Source organism: Crotalus tigris, unplaced genomic scaffold, assembly GCF_016545835.1.
Source record: "Crotalus tigris isolate CLP2741 ecotype Arizona unplaced genomic scaffold, ASM1654583v1 scf7180000018030.5226217, whole genome shotgun sequence".
In the NCBI taxonomy this organism is placed as follows: Eukaryota; Metazoa; Chordata; class Lepidosauria; order Squamata; family Viperidae; genus Crotalus; species Crotalus tigris.
The window spans coordinates 2,754,449-2,776,525 of NW_024096786.1; the positions used below are offsets into that span (position 1 = coordinate 2,754,449).

The 22,077-nt window shown below is 37.0% G+C and overlaps 1 protein-coding gene across 3 annotated transcripts in view; it reads right to left on the minus strand.

Moving 5' to 3' along the window:
- Positions 1-2,917: 2,917 nt before the first annotated feature.
- Positions 2,918-22,077, minus strand: part of EPM2A (EPM2A glucan phosphatase, laforin) — a 46,221-nt gene continuing 27,061 nt past the window's right edge. For 2 of the 3 annotated variants that reach the window (XM_039346850.1, XM_039346849.1), the window contains 2 exons: positions 17,662-17,903; positions 2,918-4,846 (listed from right to left, as the gene is read on the minus strand). In XM_039346850.1, coding sequence (XP_039202784.1) covers positions 4,572-4,846; positions 17,662-17,903 — 517 coding nt within the window. In that variant the 3' untranslated portion in view covers positions 2,918-4,571. Of the gene's footprint in view, positions 4,847-17,661; positions 17,904-21,838; positions 22,041-22,077 lie in introns of all 3 variants that reach the window. The other variant, XM_039346851.1, reaches the window with a different exon arrangement.

The window sequence follows — 22,077 nt, forward strand, 5'->3', positions numbered from 1 at the left end:
AATATAATCAGATTTTGTATGGTGATCATTAATGATTTATCCAACAGATTAACTTCTGTTCAATTGAATTTTAATAGATAACTACTCAATTCCAGGCTATTATGTATTTATGCACTAGGCAAATTTAAATATTTTATAAATATTTTGAAACAATGACTTGTTGTTAATTGGCCTGATAGAGTATATACTGTTCTCATTTGCATGTCTCTTGCTAAATTCATTTAATGGTTAATCTTCTCCAATCCCATTATTCAGACCTAAAAAAAGTCCAAGCCACTTTTAATATGGGAATACTGATGGGAATATTAATATATATATATGAGAATTCAGATACAGTGTGTTGCATTCTGATCCCACTGATATCATATTCAATCTTATGTCCTCTTGAGGATTGTTTTCATTTTCATACAGTAGCTAATTAAATGCCAGCAATTGTGGAGAGATGTCAAAACAGTTAAATTGGCTCTATAAAAACTTATAGATCAGGGGAGTTGAACTGCCGCCCATGGGCTGGATGCGTCATGCAGAAGCTGCACCCACCCCAGCTCCGGCAAGGGGAAAAAAGTCGTGATACGTCATGGGATGAGGCGAGTTTGACACCCCTGTTATAGATGAAGTTTCTATGATGTACATTTGCTACTGGTTAGCATGAATTGGCTTCCATTTGGCCTTATAATTTGTCCTGTGACACACAAACATAATTAAAATTAAAATGAATAGACCACATTGAACCGTCATATTGTCAAAATTATTCTCCATGCATTATCATGGATTTTATCAGCAAATACTTTTAACCCTTTATTTATGTTATGCATTGTAAATTATTATAATTCAATTGCAGCATAAGATCTGCAAGTCATTCTAGCACAGATGTAATAGTAATAGTAGTAAAGTTGGAAGGGACCTTAGAGGTCATCTAGTCCAACCCCCTGCTCAGGCAGGAAACCCTACACCATTTCGGACAAATGGCTGTCCAGTCTCTTCTTAAAAACTTCCAGTGTTGGAGCATTTACTGCTTCTGGAGGCAGGCTGTTCCACTGATTAATTGTTCTCACTGTCAGGAAGTTTCTCCTTAGTTCTAGGTTGCTTCTCTCCTTGATTAGTTTCCACCCGTTGCTTCTTGTCCTGCCTTCAGGTGCTTTGGAAAATAGCTTAATTCCCTCTTCTTTATGGCAGCCCCTGAGATATTGGAATACTGCTATCATGTCCCCCCATGTCCTTCTCTTCGTTAAACTAGACATACCCAATTCTAGCAACCGTTCCTTATATGTTTTAGCCTCCAGTCCCCTAATCATCTTTGTTGCTCTTCTCTGTACTCTTTCTAGAGTCTCAACATCTTTTTTACATCGTGGTTACCAAAACTGGATGCAGTATTCCAAGTGTGGCCTTACCAAGGCATTGTAGAGTGGTATTAATACTTCACGTGATCTTGATTCTATCCCTCTGTTAATGCAGCCTAGCACTGTGTTGGCCTTTTTGGCAGCTGCAGCACACTGCTGGCTCATATTTAGGTGATTGTCTACTAGGACTCCGAGGTCCCTCTCACAGTTACTACTATTGAGCATGGTGCCACCTATGCTGTACTTGTGCATTTGGTTTTTCTTGCCTAAATGTAGAACCTTGCTTTTTTCACCATTGAATTTCATTTTGTTAGTTAGTGCCCAGTGTTCAAGTCTGTCCAGATCCTTCTGTATCTTAAGCCTGTCTTCTGGAGTGTTGGCTATTCCTGCCAGCTTGGTGTCGTCTGCAAATTTGATGAGTTCCCCATCTATCCCTTCATCCAAATCGTTGATGAAGATGTTGAAGAGTACTGGGCCCAGAACAGAGCCCTGGGGCACCCCACTACACACTTCCCTCCATATAGATGCAGTTCCATTGAGGACCACTCGCTGAGTACAGCCAGTCAGCCAGCTACGGATCCATCTGGTGGTGATTCTGTCTACTCCACATTTTTCTATCTTATCAAGTAGTAGGTTGTGATCTACTTTATCAAATGCCTTACTGAAGTCCAAGTAAATTATGTCCACAGCATTCCTCTGATCCACTAATTTTGTCACTTGGTCAAAGAATGCAATAAGATTTGTCTGGCATGATCTATTTTTGACAAACCCATGTTGGCTTTTAGTAATGACTTTGTTTGCCTCTAGGTGTTCGTTGATTCGTTGTTTGATTATCTTTTCCAGGATCTTCCCAGGTATTGAGGTCAGGCTGATAGGTCTGTAATTTCCTGGATCCATTTTTTTTCCTTTTTTGAGGATGGGAACTACATCAGCTCTTTTCCAGTCCTCTGGTAGTTCCCCTGTGTTCCAGGATCTTTGAAAAATATAGTTCAGTGGCTCCGATATCACATCTGCCAGTTCCTTGAGAACTCTGGGGTGTAATCCATCTGGTCCTGGCGATTTGAACTCATCTAGGCTGGACAGGTGCTCACTAACCATTTTCTTGCCTATCTTAACTTGTGTTTCTGTTTTGTTTTTTATGGCACTATTTTTGATAGGTTGGTCTGTTTTTTCCCTTTGTGTAAAGACAGATGCAAAAAATGAGTTAAATAGTTCTGCTTTCTCCCTGTTGCTTGTCACCTTCTTGCCACTTCCACCCACTAATGGACCAATCATTTCCTTCACTTTTTTCTTGTTTTTTACATGTTGAAAGAAGCTTTTTTTGTTATTTTTGACTTTGGTCGCAAGTCTTAGTTCATTTTGAGCCTTGGCTTTCTTCACTTCATCTTTGCAGGCTCGGGCTATTTGCTGATATTCTGACTTAGTTATGTTCCCCTCTTTCCACTTTCTATATTTGTCCTTTTTATCTTTCAATTTGTCAGAGAGTTCTTTATGCAGCCATGCTGGTTTCTTTTGAGAGCTGTTGTTTTTCCTCTTTTCATATTGATGTACAACAGAAGAACTTGTTCACAGTAACATTGTGTGTTTCAAATATTTATTGGCACATGCTAGCTAAAATCCAAATTCAGAAATAAAGTCAAATATGCAGTTAAAAACATATTCAGTGCTATTTTTCCATACAAGATGACTTTAACAAAAAAATAAAGAATAAAATACATAGTTTTAAACAAACCAATGTATGGATAGTTAATAAATAAAAATATTTATATAGAAGAATGTTTATTAAACCCTGTAATGCGTCTGGATTTTCCTCCCAGATGCACTATTTATTTATTAAATTTTTATGCCATCTTCTTTGTAAGGTGATTATCAGCAACTAAACATTCTTCTAGATGTGATGGTAGCAACTGGCAATTATTCCAGCTGAGATTTCACAAATTTATCAAGATTGTTGCACAATGTCCATAGGTATTCTTGTTTGAGTTGAACTATTTTCCATTTAAGTCATAATCATTTGTTTTAAACCATGCATAGCCTTTGGTCCTACACATACTTAATTTGTCACCTGGGTTACAATAGTTTATTCCACTGACACTAACACCTGTGCATGTGGATATGTGAGAAAAAATGTTTCTGATTTATTATTTAGTGACAGCTTCTACTGCTGAAGCACACAATCAGGAAGAGCTTGGTAGCACTTTTTCTGACAAATAAATTTTATTAAAGGGCATAAGCTCTCATGAATTGCAGCTCACTTCATCAAATGCACAGAGAGGCTAAACTGATACAGGATTTAAATTGGGGTGAGGCCAAAGGAGGGAAGAGAGGGGAAGACAGGTTAACTATGCAGATAGAGGATACATGTAAGACAGATTACAAGTTCCTTATTGATTAACAACTGCAAAACATAATTCAACTTCCCAAACCTATACCTTTTAATAAAATTTGTGAAGTGGAAAATGTAGTACCAAAACCCTTCTGATTTTTGGATTATCTTAGCTCTCATCCCATGCTGTGAAGTATGACAGGGTTGTTTCTTTTCCTTTACACAACTGTTATACTACGACTCCTACCATGCCCAGATTCCAAGGTTAGCCAAGCTGAGGCTTATAAAAAATCTAGATTTTAAAAATCTACATTGGAGACATTGCATATCTCTATCATATCTGCTGTCTGGGCTAGGAGGTTTACCAAGTTTCATACGTCCCTAGGCATAACCAGAAAGCTGCAGTTTCTTTCCTAGTCTAGCTCCCAGGATCATGTTTGCATATGTGTATGTGCAGCTCCGTAAAAAAACAACAACAATAATGCTTGGGAAAGGCAGTAACATGAACTTACTTCAGGCAGTCCATGTCGTTTCCATGGCACAGTATGGAAATGATGGGCTACCACTTTCTTTTAGATACATTCCCCCAGAGGTCTTTCATCAAAGCACTAAGAGGGCCTTACCCTACTTAGCTACCTAACTCAGGACCTGCCAAATGCTTAGACACGAAAGAGTGGGCAAATTAAAATTAGTCGCCTTCTCAAATAGTAATCAGTGTGAATTCTCCTTCTCTAAAATGGCTACATAATCTTTATGTATCCTGACTGCTACACACACATTCACCCACATTTTCATTTTACTATTTCCTCAGGCAGTGGTAGTAGCATTTCTGGAGTTAAAGCCACGATTTCTGAGAAGTTTGAGCCTGACTATGCTGCTAGCATTTTCTTCTTCTGCTGCTGCTGCTAGGGCTTGAATGAGGAACGGAGCGGCCCAAATTTCTGGAAGAAATCCTCCTCTGCACGGACCAGAGCTTCTTCATCAATGTAGATGGCTGCTCTTCTGGAGGCTACAAAGTATTGCACTTTTCTCAAATTCCATCCCAGCACGTATTTTAACCAGCCGCAAATGGCAGCAGTGGACCTACCAACACCTGCGTTGCAGTGAACATAGACAGTGTGCCCATTCTCCAGCAGCCCATGCAGGAGATAGACAGCCTGAGGCAGCATCTGGACTCTTCCTAGGATTAGAAACAAGATCACTGTCAAAGGCATGCTTTCCCTCAACTCTCTCTTAGATCATCCACTACCACCCCAGTTGGTCTCATGTTACTTGCAAAACTTCCTATTTCCTACTAGGCCAGTGGTTCTCAACCTGTGGGTCGGGACCCCATTTGGGGTCGAATGACCATTTCACGGGGGTCGCCAAACCACGCTGTCCGCCATTTTTTTCCCTTTTCCCTAGCTGTCCTACTCCCTCTTATTGGTGACCACACCCACTTGGGGATCACCACAACATGGGGAACTATATTATGGGGTCACGGCATTAGAAAGGTTGAGAACCACTGTACTAGGCAAATACATTTTTCTTTTTCTTTTTCTGAGTAGTAGGGCATTTCAAACAACACAGTGGGGCCTCCAACTTCAGACCATCTTTATTTTCTGCGAATCCCTCCTAAACCAAACAGAGAAGGATTGTGAGCAGCAAGACTATGCAACAGGTCTGATTCCATTCCAGAAGGCATGTTTTGAAGCACAATGGAGTACAAATGTAGCATTGGAATCTAGAAAACCTTTATGGACTTTTTTCATAAAAATATAGAAAAGTGAACTTGTGATTTATGGTTATGATGATTAGACCGGATATATTATAGAAAGAAGAGAGTCACAATATAACTTGAGAGAGAGAGAGAGAGAGAGAGAGAGAGAGAGAGAAGGAGAGAGAGAGAGAGAATAGAATTAGAACTGCTGTGAAGAATATCAGAAGCTACTTTCTTATATCATTATATCCTTCTCTCTTTTTTCCATTTTCTTCTATTTTCTTTTCTTATTGCATTTTTAGTTTTTTCTGGTTTTTTTCATTTTTTCTGTTCTAATTTTATTTGTATTAGCTCTTATTATTGCTCTCAAACTTTTGATATGTGTGTCTCTGTGTGTGTGTGCTTAAAAAGAATCACAAGTGTGGCACTTACTTACAACTCTTTAAAGCAGCCATGTCATTTCCTAGGTTCACATGCCTGTCTTCTGAATCTGCTTTGCGATCCCAGGAAAAGATGTAGTGGCTTTCATGTGTTATAAATAGATGCTACATTTGTGTTCCTTTGCACCCTGGAGCATCTTTTTGGAGATAAATCTGAAGTACTGCATTGCCTTATTGAAACATAAATAAGTGACAACCATTTCAAACTATCTGAAATAATGTATCTGTCTCCCTCATGCATTATCAGCAGAGTATTTCATAAGCATAAATAAAAAAAAAGTGAGGGACCTCACCATGCCAATAATAGTATCAATGGCTGGGAAACTCTGGGAGTTGAAGTCCATGCATCTTAAAGTTGCCAGATTAGAAAACTTTCATTTAAATAATGTTCTGCGCTCTTAAACATTTCCACCAACTTTTTAAAAGAGTTGTGTTTTTATTTAAGTGAAATGAGAAAATTGTAATTTCATTTTGTTTCAATCATTTCTGATACTCCATTGGCACAATTATTTGAATGTCTCTTCCTAATCACCCACGAGCTGCCCCATTAAGTCCTTATTATGATTTCAGGGATAAAAGTGGGTTTTTTTGTTTTGTTTGCTTTGATTCTTGAATGAATAGTGAGAACCAGATCCAGTCAAATAATCTAGTTTCATGATTATTTACCAGCTAGGGTGACTTTAAAAACATTGCATGTTGGAGCCAAACAGCTAAGAGTGGCCTCATTACTTTACTTCTGTTAGCAATTGTTATCCACTATTATCAAGGATTGGCCACATAGAGGACTTTAGCAGCCTTCCAACTGTCCCTCTCATGCTTTGCCTTGCCTACAGAATAAAAAATATAGACAGAATTGTCCTACACACAGGTTAGAAACAGTCTATGCTAGTTTAAAACAGTGCTGCACACTGTGGCTCATATTTAATTGATTGTCTACTAAGGCTCCAAGATCCTTGTCACAGTTACTGCTATTAAGCCTGGTTTCATCCAATCTATATTTGTACTTTTGGGTTTTCTTGCCTAAGTATAAGACTTTACTTTTCTCTACATCGAATTTCATTTTGTTAGATAGGGTACAGTGTTCAAGTCTGTCAAGATTCATCTGGATCTTGAGCCTATCCTCTAGGGTGTTGGCTATTCCTGCCAGCTTAGTATCATCTGCAAATTTGGTAAGTTCCCCTTCTATTCCCTCATCTAAGTTGTTTATGAAAATGTTGAAGAGTACTAGGCCTAAGACAGAACCTTATGGTACCCCACTGCTTACTTCCCTCCACATAGACGTAGTGTTATTAAGGACTACTTGTTGAGTATGGTTTGTCAGCCAGTTACAAATCCATCTGATGGAAATGCTACCTATCCCACTTTTTTCTAGCTTTCCAAGAAGTAGGTTGTGATCTACTTTGTCAAATGCCTTGGTGAAGTCTAAGTATACTAATGTCTACAGCAGACATGTTAAGCACAAGGCCCGGGGGCCGGATGTGGCCCGCGAAGTGGTTTCATGTGGCCCGCGAAGCCATCCTGGAAACAGTGAGGGAATGGCCCCCTCTGCCTTGGCCCTGGCCCAGGCCAGCCGGGAGCCAATGTACAATTTTGTGGTGGACATCTATGCTGAAACACATTCAGTCTTAGCTCCACAAGGCCGTCTAGAAACAGCGAGGAACCAGCCCCTGCCATGTCGGCCCCACCCCCTGGGTGCATGCTGGGGAAGTGTCACCCTTTGTGAGGAATGAAGAAATGGACCATGCCTTGGTGCTTGCCCCAGTTCCACCCCCTTCTGCCAGAGACCCTCAGATCTGTCCCACTCCTGCCCAGGCCCCCACAGGCACCCTTGACGCGAACGATGTAGAGCTGGCCATGCCCACCCAGTAGGCCACACCCACTCCATCCATGCCCACCCCAGTAGGCTGCACCCACCCTGGCCACACCCACCCAGCCCCCCAAGGGCAATCGCAATGCTGATACGGCCCTCAATGAAATTGAGTTTGACACCTCTGGTCTACAGCATTTTGCTGGTCTACAAATTTAGTCATCTGATCGAAGAATGAAATAAGATTGGTTTGGCATGATCTGTTTTTAACAAACCCATGCTGGCTTCTAGTTATAACTTTGTTTGTTTCTAGAAGTTCGCAAATCTGTTTTTTGATTATCTTTTCCAGTATCTTCCAGGTATTGATGTTAGGCTGATTGCTCTGTAGTTTCCTAGGTCTGTTTTTTCTCCCCTTTTTTGAAGATGGGACTAGAACTCACAGCCTCCTGGTTTCGAGCCTTGTGCTTAGTACTATACCAAAGATATCTATATAAAATTTGTAATAAAAAGGTTGGCAGTTTCTTTGGGAAACAATTTGATACATGGATTAAAATATGAATGCATTTAAATTCCTTTTAGCCATCCTAAAGTTTGAAACAGAACTAGATACTTTTTTACTGTTTGACTATTCTGCTTTCTAGCCGATAATATGTTGTGAACGAAACAAAGCAAAAGTGAATGACTTCTAGATGGAAGAGGTTAGAGTGATGAGCTGGGTGAAGGTATTCCTATATACGATAACTTTTACCTTAAGAGAAGAGGCAAGATATAAATGTAATTAAATAAATGTATAAAGCACACCTACACAGATAGATATTTTTGCATGCACATAGTCTTCTTATTTCTTACAAAATGGATAAAAATAAAATAAAAGTAAAAATAATACTAATGCTAAATAATTCCAACCATTCCCAAGTGTTTGTTTATTTTGTAGCAAACAAAATCTGGTAAACTCACACGATTCGTTTTTCTCGCCATGCATATGTACACATAATCTGAATTAGACTGCGTTGTTTCTCTATATATATATTTTCTGAGGATTTCGCGGGTGTTTGTATGTAGGTCTTTGGTTGTTCGGGTTTTCTCCCGCGTAAAATTGGAAGTGTCTTGGCGACGTTTCGACGAAGTCCCATTCGTCATCTTCAGGCTGGTGTTTTCAGCTTCGTGCTTCGAGGAGCAATGCTTCAGGCTGGTGTTTTCAGCTTCGAAGCACGAAGCTGAAAACACCAGCCTGAAGATGACGAATGGGACTTCGTCGAAACGTCGCCAAGACACTTCCAATTTTACGCGGGAGAAAACCCAAACCACCAAAGACCTACATACATACATACATACATACATACATACATACATACATACATATATATATATATATATATATATCATATTTATGTAGTGTATATCGAGGTGGTGACCCTCCCTCAAGAGCGGTATGCAATGAAATTTCATTTTAACGTATGCTGATTAGTGTACATTCAGAGTGACAATAAACTTATTATTCTATTCTTCCTCTAATTTGACAAAAGTGATATGACCACTCCAGCATTTTCAAAAGATAATTCTACTTGCAAATATATGCTGATTAGATATATTATATATATATATATATATATATATATATATATGTGAAATAAAAATTTTGTTAATGTATTAACACATTAATTCATTATCAAAACTCTGCACAGAGAATACTTTCCTCCCGTTCAATTATAAATTAGACACTCTGAGTGCTTAGTGCAAATCCTAAAATGCTAAATTAACCATGATCAACTCCTACATTATCTTCCATATAATAGAGGAAGGTGAGAAAATTGTGCAATTTGTTTTAAATAATGTATATTTAAATAATGATACTTGTGGTTGAAGTTATTATTTTGTATTAAAAAATGTCTGATGTACATATCAAATGCTTTTCAACAAATGTGAATTCTATTTTCCCCATTTCAAATGATACACTAAATGCACTTTCTTACTTCATATCAAATTCTGTGGCATAATTAATGCTCACATCATTATTACAACAGTTGAATCTACAAAAGCTATTAAATATTCATAGGCTTCATAGTCTTTTGCATTGTATAATACTATTGTCATACTATTTAATGGTATGTGGGGCTGAACTTGGGAGACAGGGAGAAGGGCTGCAGCCAAGGCAATACATGGATAAGAGGCAGCTTAGCCTCCAGCAGGAATGTAAGCATGGCATATGCCTCAGAAGGGATCCTCCCTAGATTCTTGGGCTTTAAAGGTGATGGAGGAAAGATGTACATTCAGACTTGCAAGGCAGATGTTGGCCTTGCAAGATAGTCCAGGCAGGGAGCACACCCGGAAGAACTAGCTTTACTTTATTGTAAGGTTACACTAACAGAATCTTGCAAGTCTGAAAGTACATTTCTCTCCCATTGCCTTTATATGGAACCAAGAAGTGTCCCTTCTGAGTCCCATGCCCACATTCCTTCTGCAGGCTAAGCTGCCATTTATCCAACCATTGCCCTGGCTGCAAATCTTGCCCATCTCCCAAGATCATTCCCACATACCATTACATTTGCCTGGAAGGTTGACACACCATTGCAAGAGAAGGACTAACATATCACAAAAAACAGCTAGCAAGAGCTTGTTTTGCCCTCAACCCAATTGTTAGTTATCCTGACATTGCAGAAACAAAAGGAAAGGACATTCTGGTCCTTCCTATCAGCCAAATAAATAAGAATCATGAACTAGTAGAGCAAGAAAATCACCAAGGGAAGACTTGCCAGTATTAGACAGAAATACTTGTTAACAGCATTAGCAGTTTATTTTGACCTTGCAAAAACTCTTCCCCCCTCCCCTTCTCTTGTGTACCTTGTCCTTTTCAATTTATAAGCTTGATGACAGGATTCATTTACCTATCTCTCTGTCTGTGTGAGAGACAGGGAAAGAGAACTGCTCTGGGACACAAGAACTAAGAAAAACAGGGGAAAAAGTGTATTAAATAAGGAATGTATACAGTAACAGGTTCTTCTATCATAATAACTACGGTGTGGCGAGCTAATGAAAGAAGTACAAATTTCAGATTGATGACAAGTGTAATATTTTGGAAAAGCTGAATTTAGGAGTAGTTTCAGTAATTAATCTATTCTACTTATTATCCATAATGCTAATTGGATGGTATCTGTGATATTACCAAGGCAATGTCCTACCTCTTCAGTATGTTGTAAAAAAAATCTGTATTTTAATAAGCTAAGAAGCATATCAACTGATAAATGTAGATATAGTCTTAGAGTTTTTTTTATTGACAGCCTGCAGATCAGCTAATGGTTCAATTTGATTTGTTGCTCTTTGTCTATTTCGTAAATTACTGAATTAGAATAAGTTAAGAATGCATCATAGCATTCTTCTATTTTTATGTCTTACTCATCTTAGCTTTTCACCAACAAATGTAGCATTCTGTTCACAATATTGCCTGAAGTTGCTTATAAATCATAGTCTGGAATTATAGGTAGGGCTTCCTGAAGTGGTCTTCCCAAAGAAAATAGATAAAGGCCCTTTGCAGAAACTAAATTGTCACAGAAAATATACAGTCAAGAATTCAAGAATAAGAACCTTGGAGAACATGAATTTATTTTACCTTTCAAACAGAGATAGAACCTAACCCAACATATACAGAGTATTTTCTTATGGCAAGCTTGGAAAGGAGGGAAGGATGAGGTTGTTACTAAATCAGATGTCTTTTACCTGATTTATAAGCAAAAAGTTCCATCTTAGCAACTATGGATTAATCCAGGGGTGCCTGGCTGAGGAATTCTGGGAGTTGAAGTCCATAAATCATAAAAGGGCCAAGTTTGAAGACCCCTGGATTAAGCAAGTAGGGTTCAACAGAGAAAAATGTAAAAATGAACCAATGTGCATGAGGCAATAGAAAATAATTCAATGTACACGAAGTATATATTTTTCTAATTCACATACATAGTTCCAAAACAAAGCAATTCTGTTCCAGGCATAATCCTAACTAAAATGCAATATGTTTCCACAACTACAACTCTTTTGTCCCTTGCATTCTTTTGTATAGCTCATTTTTTAATAAAAGAATCACATTCATGTGGTAAAAATTCAACATCTCTGCCAGCAAGAGAAAGGAAATAGAATAAGCAAGAGGACCTAAATGAAATGGCAAGCCTAACCAGAGTGTGTCCCTTGGCAAATGTCTGGAGTCTGATAATAAGAATGTGGAGAGAACTGGAGCATATTCAGTGCTTATATTTCTTCTGATTTTGCAAGAAGTGAGGTCTCATATTCACATCATATCTTACTGAAAAACTACTGCTGCAACTAAAGACCATGTTTACATCATACTGCAACACAAGCAGGTGTTGTTGTTTTTTCAAAAATAGAACTGTGCTCAAATTTTATCTGCTGAAGCCTCTTACAAAAGGTAAACACTCTGTAAGGGCTGATTATGGTGAGGTGCAAAATTAAGTAAAGTTGACCTCTCTTCTTTCCTCAGTGAATAACATGAATTCATTAACCCACAAGGAAGAATGAAACAAGCAGACAGAGGGGTCTCAATGTCAATGATTCCCACTCCAGAAGAAACATGGAACAGGACTAACAGCTGTTCAGTGCTTTTAATAAAGATATATTCTACTTTCTTCCCAGGATATTGTATCTTTAAGGAAACTTCAATAGCAACAATGACCTTGGGAGCATATGCTGGTGGAAGCCATTCTCCTGATAGGATAAGGTGGGAATTAGGCTTCTGTGTCACTGCATGTCAAGAAATGTACACGTCTATCTTTGGAGATGGTTACATAGTTGTTGCATTTATACTTCTGTGAATGTTAATGTTTTAGCTAAGGAGTGCTAAAACAAGCACAGAAAACTTACCAACAGTCAGATCAACCCATCAACATGCAGGACGTGCATCTCCACACAATGCAAAGTTGAAATTTGGGAGGTGTGCATACCAGCCCGTCTGCAGCCATCTGCAACCTATCCTTACTCATCAACTACTTTGCAGTGTAACTATGTGTCAATGCTACGTCCACATCAGTCTAACTCAAGCTTAACATTTGCTGGAGTAACCTCAAGAGGGGAGGGGTGGACCAAAGAGTAATCCACACCAAAGGAGGTGAAAGGTGGGGCTGTATACCGATAATGAACGTTAGGATAAAAACTCCAAAATAATAATAAAAAAGATAGCAAGATACTTTTATCTTGTTGCACTGTATTTGTATAAAGGGCTCTACAAGTTGGATGTCAGATGCTGAGATTCCTCCCTAGACTAGAAAACTTTCCTGTAGCTAATGAAGAAAAATGATAACGAGGTGATAAAATGCACACAGCACAAAGCTACATGGAAATCTGGTCACTAATGTTATTGGTGTTGAGAAAGAAGTGATTTTCCAAAGCAAAAAACAATGAGAATATGGAATTTTAAATGCGTAAATCAAGGAATTCTAGAAATATTAAAGCAGGGATGTTAATATATTACATGCAGTATTTTAGGAATAAATGCAGTTTAAGTGGAGCAGAATGGGTTATTTTAAATCAGAAGTTTATGTGATATTCAGAGCAAGAGCATATGCAAAACAGTTGGAGTGGCAATAATTCTCCAAAAGTACAATGCTAAGTATATGGTTGCCTATAAATTAATAAAGAGAACCATATCTATTAGAATTAGTGACTATTCAATGAGCACCAGCTTTAAATAAGTTCTATGCACCTAGTATGGCTGTAATGGCAGAGGACACAAATTATATGGAAAAATGTAGGAAGTGATAAACAAAATGATAGAAAGAATGTAATCCATTAATGGGGTGGTTGGATGGACAAAGTTGGAGAAAAAGAGATACTTGGAATTAGGAGGATTTGAATTGGAAAATGCATCAGAATAGGAAAAGGGTTAATAGAATTTTACAGAGAGAATTCTTCGTTCATTTTGTCAAAACCTGCTTTAGCCAACATACATGCAAGCTTTATGAATGGACAACACCAGATTGGACAATATCACAATCAAGTTACTTAATGGAAACTGAAGATGGATAAATGCAATCCAAATAGCCACAACACTTCTAAGTGTAGAATGAATTTTGGTGTCCAAAATAAAGGTTAAGCTGTCAACGCTGCTAATATTGAATATTCTTGCTTAACAATATATGCAGAACTGTCTGGTATTTTTAGAGTTAAATCAGGTGACAGCGAAAGGGGAGGAGAATATAAGGAAAGCCCGGAAAAAGAAACAGAAGTAAATCTTTGCCCTCCAAGTTAATTAGAAGATGTGAATCATGACCCCAAAATAGGGGAGGGGAAATGCCTGGAATGTTATGTGCAAAGGAAGGGAAATTCATATCTTAGCATTTCCACCATGCTGTGCTGACATTTCTGTAACACTAATAAAGGCTTTTTAGGTTAAAAAATTGCCTGAAGGTTCTTTGAAGTGTTTCGTTAATCAGACACATGACATAAGCTTTACAAAGAAATAAAGGATAAACATATACTAGCAGCTGGAGGACACACAGTCTGAACACAATATTTATTTTGATGTTCTGGATTTATATCTGCCTTTCATGCAGGATTGAAGGCAATAGATATGGCTATGAAAAGAAGCAAGAGGCATCACATGAAAAACGAAGCAGACAAAAATATTCCCCAAAATTTAAAAAAGAAATTCAAGTGACTTTCAGAATGACTTTTCATATGATCAAGGAAAGACAGAAGACAAAGAATCAGAATCAGAATAGAGCTGGCAGGGATCTTGGAGGTCTTCTAGTCTAGCCCCCTGCTCAAGCAGGAGATCCTATACCATTTCACACAAGTGACTGTTTAGTCTTTTCTTAAAAACCTCCAGTGATGAAGCACCCCCAACGTCTGAAGGCAAGCTGTTCCACTGGTTAATTTTCCTACCTGTTAAGAAGTTTCTCCTTAATTCCAGGCTGCTTCTCTCCTTGATTAGTTTCCAACCATTGTTTCTTGTTCTGCCCTCTGGTGCTTTGGAAAATTAGTTGACCCCCCTCCTCTTTATGGCAGCCTCTCAAATATTGGAATACTGCTATCATGTCCCCCCCCCCTATTTCTTCTTTTCTCTAGACTAGCCAAACCCAAATCCTGCAACCGTTCTTCATATGTTTTCGTCTCCCGGCATTTGATCATCTTCTTATTGTTCTTATATTATTATTATTGTTGTTGTTGTTGTTGTTTTCTTATTCAGTCATTTTAAATTCTTCTTATTGATCAAAAGTCTTTGATCAATAAGAAGAATTTAAAATGACTGAATGCAGATTTTCAACATCAAACAAGAAGTAACTGGAAAAAAGTCAAACACAGAAAAATTAACAAGAAAAGAAAAATGAAAGAAATTTTAAAGATTAGCGAAATTTTTAAAATTTGTCAACAGCTATAGGTCAATACTGATAGAAAACATGATGTAGCCTGGTGCTTGGAAAAGACTGGTGTGCACACCTATATAGAACAAGAAAGATGCAGGAGAAAGTACGTATTATTCATCCACTGAACTAATTCTTCAAGAATGAAAGTTTTACTTAAAATCTTAGAAAGGAGAATAGACTCATATATGGAAACAGAAAAGATAAATGAATAGGCAAATTTCAGAAAAGACAGAGACATATTAGATCACATTGGTAATATAAGATGGAGACTTTATCAGAGTGAGCTAAATGAATGAGTTTTTATCTTTACTCAATAAAGCAAGTTTTTTACTATGCTGATCATACAAGAATTATGGATCTGAAAACAGTTACCTAGAATAACATGAGTGCAAGAAAAATTACCAATCAATTGGTCTTTGAAGAAGTAAAATGACTGCTCCCTTGAACCTGATTATTAGCAAGCAGAAGCCCATATATTTTTGACATGTGATGCAAGCAGATGATGGACTAAAAAAAATGATTATGCCTGGCGAAGTTGAAGGAAGTAAAAAATAATGTATTATGTGCATGAGCAGGATCAGAATGACCTCTGCAAGTTTTATAGAAAGCATCTCTACTTTGTGCATTTTTTGTCACACCTTTCCCCTATGCTAGCCATTCCCATATTTATTTATGTATTATTTATTTTATTTATATTTTATATTTCTAAACCACCATCTCCTCCAAAGAAGTCCAGTCTAGACATTGTAATCAGCTATGTGACATAAACAAAGGTTACACGCATGGTGAAAAAGCAGGAAATGTATAGCACGTAATGTTTTTCCATGGTTACTCTTTATCAACTTAAAACCACAGTTCCAAGCAATAGGAACAATTCAAAGCCAAAATAAAAAGCTGATTCAGGAAAAAGTTCAGTCTCCCACCCATGTTGTTTTGCTTAGTGCAACTTCTAAAGCCTGCTTTTCAAATGTCTTTAAATACACACAAAACAATATTAATTCTAACTTTGGACAACATCTAGTATGGCCCAAAGAGGAATTTGAATACTGTAGGAATGTGTGGTGAACTAAAAGGACCTCATATTATTTGCTCCTATAAAACTACTGATGAAAAATATAAAATCTCAAATTCTGTTTACATATAGAGTTTCAAAGGAGTATCATTATTTCTACTGAAACAGTTTCAGCAAAAATTGTGTTCTTCATAGTTCATTTACGACATGATCAGACATGGCTGTAAAACATGACTTTAATAAAGCTAATTGAAGACAAGGACAAGGAACTTTCAGAGGATAAAGTTTTGTTGAAAAAGTGCTCAGTCTAAAGGTCACACTAGCCTAATTAATTTAAAATGATAAACATTCAACAAACACAGAGGGAATAGCCATATGTAAGCTTTCTCCACCTTAATACTGTCATTTCAGGAGTGCTCCAATTCTTTTTTCTCAACTGAGATATGAACAATAGGTTTACAACAGAGGCATTAAATGTTAAAATTATTCAGGAAAAGTTTCCAGCTTGATAGTCAGATAAAGGCTATACTTTTTCAGAAGGTAAGTTGGGCATCTGATTATCTTTTGGGGCTTTTTTATGGATTTTGCTGATTTTTATTTTTTTATTACTCTTGATTATTGGGATCTTATTAATTATTGCCTGGCTATTCTGTCAGTTAAATTTTAATTGTTTTGTTACTTTTTAATTTTAATTCAACAATGTGAGCACAACGTTTCTGCTAAGCAATAGATAAATAAACATCTTTCTTGGATCCTGCTATCTGGAATATTACAAACATGAGAAGTGTTATTGGAAAAATATTGATTTAGTTTAAAAGTTATTTTAGCAAAGTACAGTGAAATTGATTAATCATGTAGCATTTTACAAACTTAAAAGTAGTAGTTATGACCCTATTAATTGGTTGACTAACAAATACTCAGAATTATAGTGTTTCAGAGCATTTATTACAGCATGCAATTTTGAATACAAAATTCATATGCACAAAAGTGACTTTACTTAAATGATCTTAATTAATTATGATTATATGATAGTTTTATGGACAATATCCTAAGGCAAAGAAAATATATGTGTTGAAACAAATCATTTTACTTTTGAGATCCATCTTGCTGCCACATTTATTTATATTTACATTTACATTTTTATATTTTTATGAGCTTGTAATCCCTTAATTCAGGGTAAAGTCAGGGTGACTGGATGGAACTGAGCGTTTACTGGACGGATGCTCTTCTGACACCTACATGGAATTTGCAGCAGATATTTTCTCCTTGTGTCCTAAAAGAGAAACATCTGTTGCTACCCAGGATTGAACTCTCAACTTTCTGAGTGGGAGACAAGCATCTTTACCACTAGGAAACCATGCCGCTCCACATATTTATATATATATATCAATTAAATAATTATACACTTTTAGTAGCACTGATAGAAATTAATTATAGCCTTTTGAGTAAACATGGTTTTCTTATCTTTACAAACAACACCATATTATTAATCTCTAGCATAAAAACAGGTATTTTCTTTAACTATTGCTGAATATTTATTATATTCTAAGAATACACAATACATAATTAGCTATGAGTACCATAATGCAAACATCCAAGTAAATTTGTAAAGTTACACTATTCAACTATATCGTTGAATGGATGCTTTCCTAGGGATGGAATGTGAATATTACCTTCAGTACTCATGTCTGGTGTTGGCATCCAGACATAAGCAAGGCCTTCCTCTTTGTACAATTTCATGAGAACTTCTGGGCTCATTGGTTCTGGATAGCGGTTGCATCCCCAGGAATTCTGAACCACGTCCCATTCAGTCTGGAAATTCATTATAGCTGTAATGCCCAACTCATGTTTAAGTTTGATAGTCACATGTTCCACTTGACGAGGGCAACTTCCTAACCACAGATTTGGCAAAATCCTGTTCAAAGAGAAAAATATTAAACTAATGAATGTTAAGTGATTTATCTAAGTCAGCAACATGATTAATTGTGGGGTAGTCATTTTCTACAATTCTTGTTTAAATAAAAACTTGCCAAATATCACTAGAACTTGAAATTCAAGGAAGAAATGAAGGAAAGAAAGAATTATTTGTACAGACTAGAATGAACTCCCTCAAGCCAAATTCAAGGCTTTCATGAAGGATAAAGAAAAATGTATTTTCATAACACTTTCTAGCATCCTAAGAAATCCACTTCATAATTTGGGCAGGTAATTTCTCATACATTATAACAACTATTACTTATTGGACATAAAATATAACATTGTACATAAAAAATCTGCTGTCAAATCTTGAATGGGGAAATCAAGTAATGGACCAATATTTGGCCTACAAAAACATTTAGCTGAATAATCTTGTTATTGATACTGAGTTCAGTTACTTGAACTTCTAAATTAGACTGCCAGTGAATTAGTTTGGGCATTATGAAACAAGTTATTTATCACTTGTATTGCATTATCATTCATATTCTAGCAGTTTACTCAGAAGACAATGTTCTTAATATCGACTTAAGAAATTCTCAGAGAGTAACCTATTTGTCAAATTACCTCATTCTTGTGAGGACTGTTACTATGCATTATGATAATAAATTCTATCATTCTTCCATAGATACAAGGCTTGTCATATTTAATTGCATTTTAATGATGTTAGTTTAAGTCTTCCAGAAATGTGCTTCTCTGTAATGGTTTTGTTTTCTCATAGTGGTAACTAATATATTAAACACTGAATGATGCAATTTTAACTAGAGGGCCATTTATATGACATATGAGCCTTGTATGCTTCTTATATTTCTTTCTAAAAATTCAGCTTCTTGAATAAAATAATTCTCTCTTTCATTTGTATCTAAGCTAATGAGTGTTTGACTAGACAGAGAAATTGATTCACATCAGAAAGTAGCTCACCAAGATAACTATATTTTTCACTTTCCTTTAAATTTTTGGCTTTTCATCTCTGTGTTCCAAGTCTGTTAACTCTTAGATAACAAAGTCATTTCATTACACAATGGTATTCAAGATGTGACAATGTGTAGAACAAAGGGTAGAAGGATGAGGGGAGACATGATAGCAGTGTTCCAATATCTCAGAGGCTGTCACAAAGAAGAGGGAGTCAAGCTATTCTCCAAAGCACCTGAAGGCAGGACAAGAAGCAACAGATGGAAACTAACCAAGGAGAGAAGCAACTTAGAACTAAGGAGAAATTTCCTGACAGTTAAAACAATTAATCAGTGGAACAACCTGCCTCCAGAAGCTGTGAATGCTCTAACACTGGAGGTTTTTAAGAGGTCGGACAATCTTTTGTCTGAAATGGTATAGGGTTTCCTGCCTGAGCAGGGGGTTGGACTAGATCAGTGGTTCTCAACCTGTGGGTCGGGACCCCATTTGGGGTCAAACGACCATTTCACGGGTCGCCAAACAAGGCTGTCTGCCATTTTTCCCCCTTTTCTTTGGCCACGCCCCTGGCACCCGGTGATGTATAAGTGGTTGGGGGTCACCACAACATGGGGAACTGTATTATGGGGTCGCGGCATTAGAAAGGTTGAGAACCACTGGACTAGATGATCTCCAAGGTCCCTTCCAACTTTATTATTATTGTTAACGTTATACTCTTGAGCCTGATTTTGACCATAAGTCATTTCTAACCTTGACAACAATTCCTAAGACCATGTTTGTCTTTTATACTGTGTCTGTGGAATGATCCAAACAATTATCTTCAGAAGGGTAGTTCTGTATGCTATTTTACATGACAAGTGATGTGATCTAAAACTCACAGTAAAAGTTAGCATATACTACAGAAATGGAAGGGAAATTATAAATGAATCACACTTTTTTTAAAAAAAAATCTTATACTGCAGCCTGAAAAGTGATATTTAGGAGGTTATCCCATGATCAAGTTCAAGAGTTCCATAAAATTACTAAAACTTAGAACTCTCATCCTAAAGTCTCACTTTACATATTTGAAGAAAGACAAGAGAGAGAAAAGCATTAAATGAGTATATTGGATGGCACTATAGACTTATAAAAAAAACAACATACACAAGACCAAATTGACTATACAAAAGATTGTGAATGATATTGCTTAGACTTTATATCTAGCTGAAAATATTCATTATCCATGGTTCAATGATACTAATGGAAAATGGACAGGGAAGCCAGCCCTGAAGAGATAACAAGGACAAAGCAATAATCTATAGCTATTCTTGGGTGCTATGAGGAGTAGCATGTAAGAATTTTCAATTAAATATCCTCAGATGAGGATATCTAAGAACAAATTATTATCTTCATTAGAGCTGTGGTGGTGCAGTGGTTGAAAGCAATATTGTAAGCTAATTCTGCCCACAGTCAGGAATTTGATCCTGACAGGTTGACTCAACCTTCCATCTTTCCAAGGTCGTTGATGTGAGGACCCAAATTGTTGGAGGCAATATGCTGATTCTGTAAACCATTTAGAGAGGGCAATAAAGTATATAAGTGCTATTTCTATTGCTATCTTCATATTTCCTTTCCCCTATGAGCAACATGTCAGCCCCATTAGATAGACCAGATCAAGAAATCAACCCAACAGGAAGGCTAAAACTACTTGTATTGAGACTGGTTATAATAATAGTCTTGCAAGTAAAACTGTGTTGTACCTTATCTCCCTTCTTATATTTTAGTGAATTAGAAAGATGTCTATATGAGTTGCTTACAAACATTATCTACTTGTTGTGGAAATGAAGTATTTTTCATTTCTTAACACCTGAGCAGTGAATGGAACATATCTCCATCAAGGTCATCTTCTTTACTTTCTACACAATTTAACAACACCAAAGGAATTGAGACTGGTTCTGAAAACGTTCAATTTAAAAATGCAGTAAATAGATATTAAGAAAATGAGGTTTGATAAAGTCACTTTTACTATTACTATTCTGTCACAATACATTAAATTATTTTAACAATATCAATGCATAGGACGAATGGATGATTTCCTTCCCCGCTCTGCACATTCTTAATTAAATTTGAGAAATCACTTTGAATGCACATAAAACTAGAACAAACTTTTTTCATTTAACCGTATGAATTTGTTTTTACCTACAAAAACATTACAAGTCTGCAGTTGTAAAATGTCACTGCTGTTCTGACACCATTTTGCACTGTAGAAAATTACCAAACTTGTAATCATCTTCTGGTTTCACAAGCAATTCAACCATGTCAAGAAGCAGTGTAAAAGCAAACCTCTGTAAGCAGATTTCAATAAATTTGTTTATCTATAATAAAGTGATGAATTTAACTTGTTGTTTTATAATGCAGCTCTCTATGGTTATTCCTTATGATTAAAGCTAATACTTGCCAAAAGTAAGTTACTTTACTGTCTGTCTGTCTGTCTGTCTGTCTGTCTCTCTCTCTCTCTCTCCCTCTCTCTCTCTCTCTCTATATATATATATATTTTCTGAGGTTTTCGCGGGTGTTTGTATGTAGGTCTTTGGTTATTCGGGTTTTCTCCCGCGTAAAATTGGAAGTGTCTTGGTGACGTTTCGACGAAGTCCCATTCGTCATCTTCAGGCTGGTGTTTTCGGCTTCGTGCTTCTAGGAGCAATGTGTGATCCATCCATCCATCCATCTATCCAAGCCCTATAATTAACGTCCAAGCTGCAGTGCCTGGAGGAAAAGCCTGATCTTTATGGCCTTCTGAAAGATCATTAGAGTCAGGGCCAACTGTATCTCAAGGAAGAGGCTGTTTTATAGAGCAGGCAATTACTGTTTGATAGCAATAGCACTTAGACTTATATACCACTTCATAGTGCTTTCCAGCCCTCTCTAAGTGGTTTACAGAGTCACCATATTGCCCCCCCCAATTATCTGGGTCCTCATTTTACCAACCTTGGAAGGATGGATGGCTGAGTCATCCTTGCGCCGCTCAGGATCAAACTCCTGGAGTGAGCAATGAGTTGGCCTGCAGTGCTGCATTCTGACTACTATGCCACCACAACTCTGGATCATACGGATATGGGACTAATGCTCCCTTTGACTTTCCTCAATGATGAATTTCTTTGAATGGGAACTCCATCTGAAGAAAGGATATCTGAATTTGGAAGGGAAAAACAAAAACAAAGAGAGAA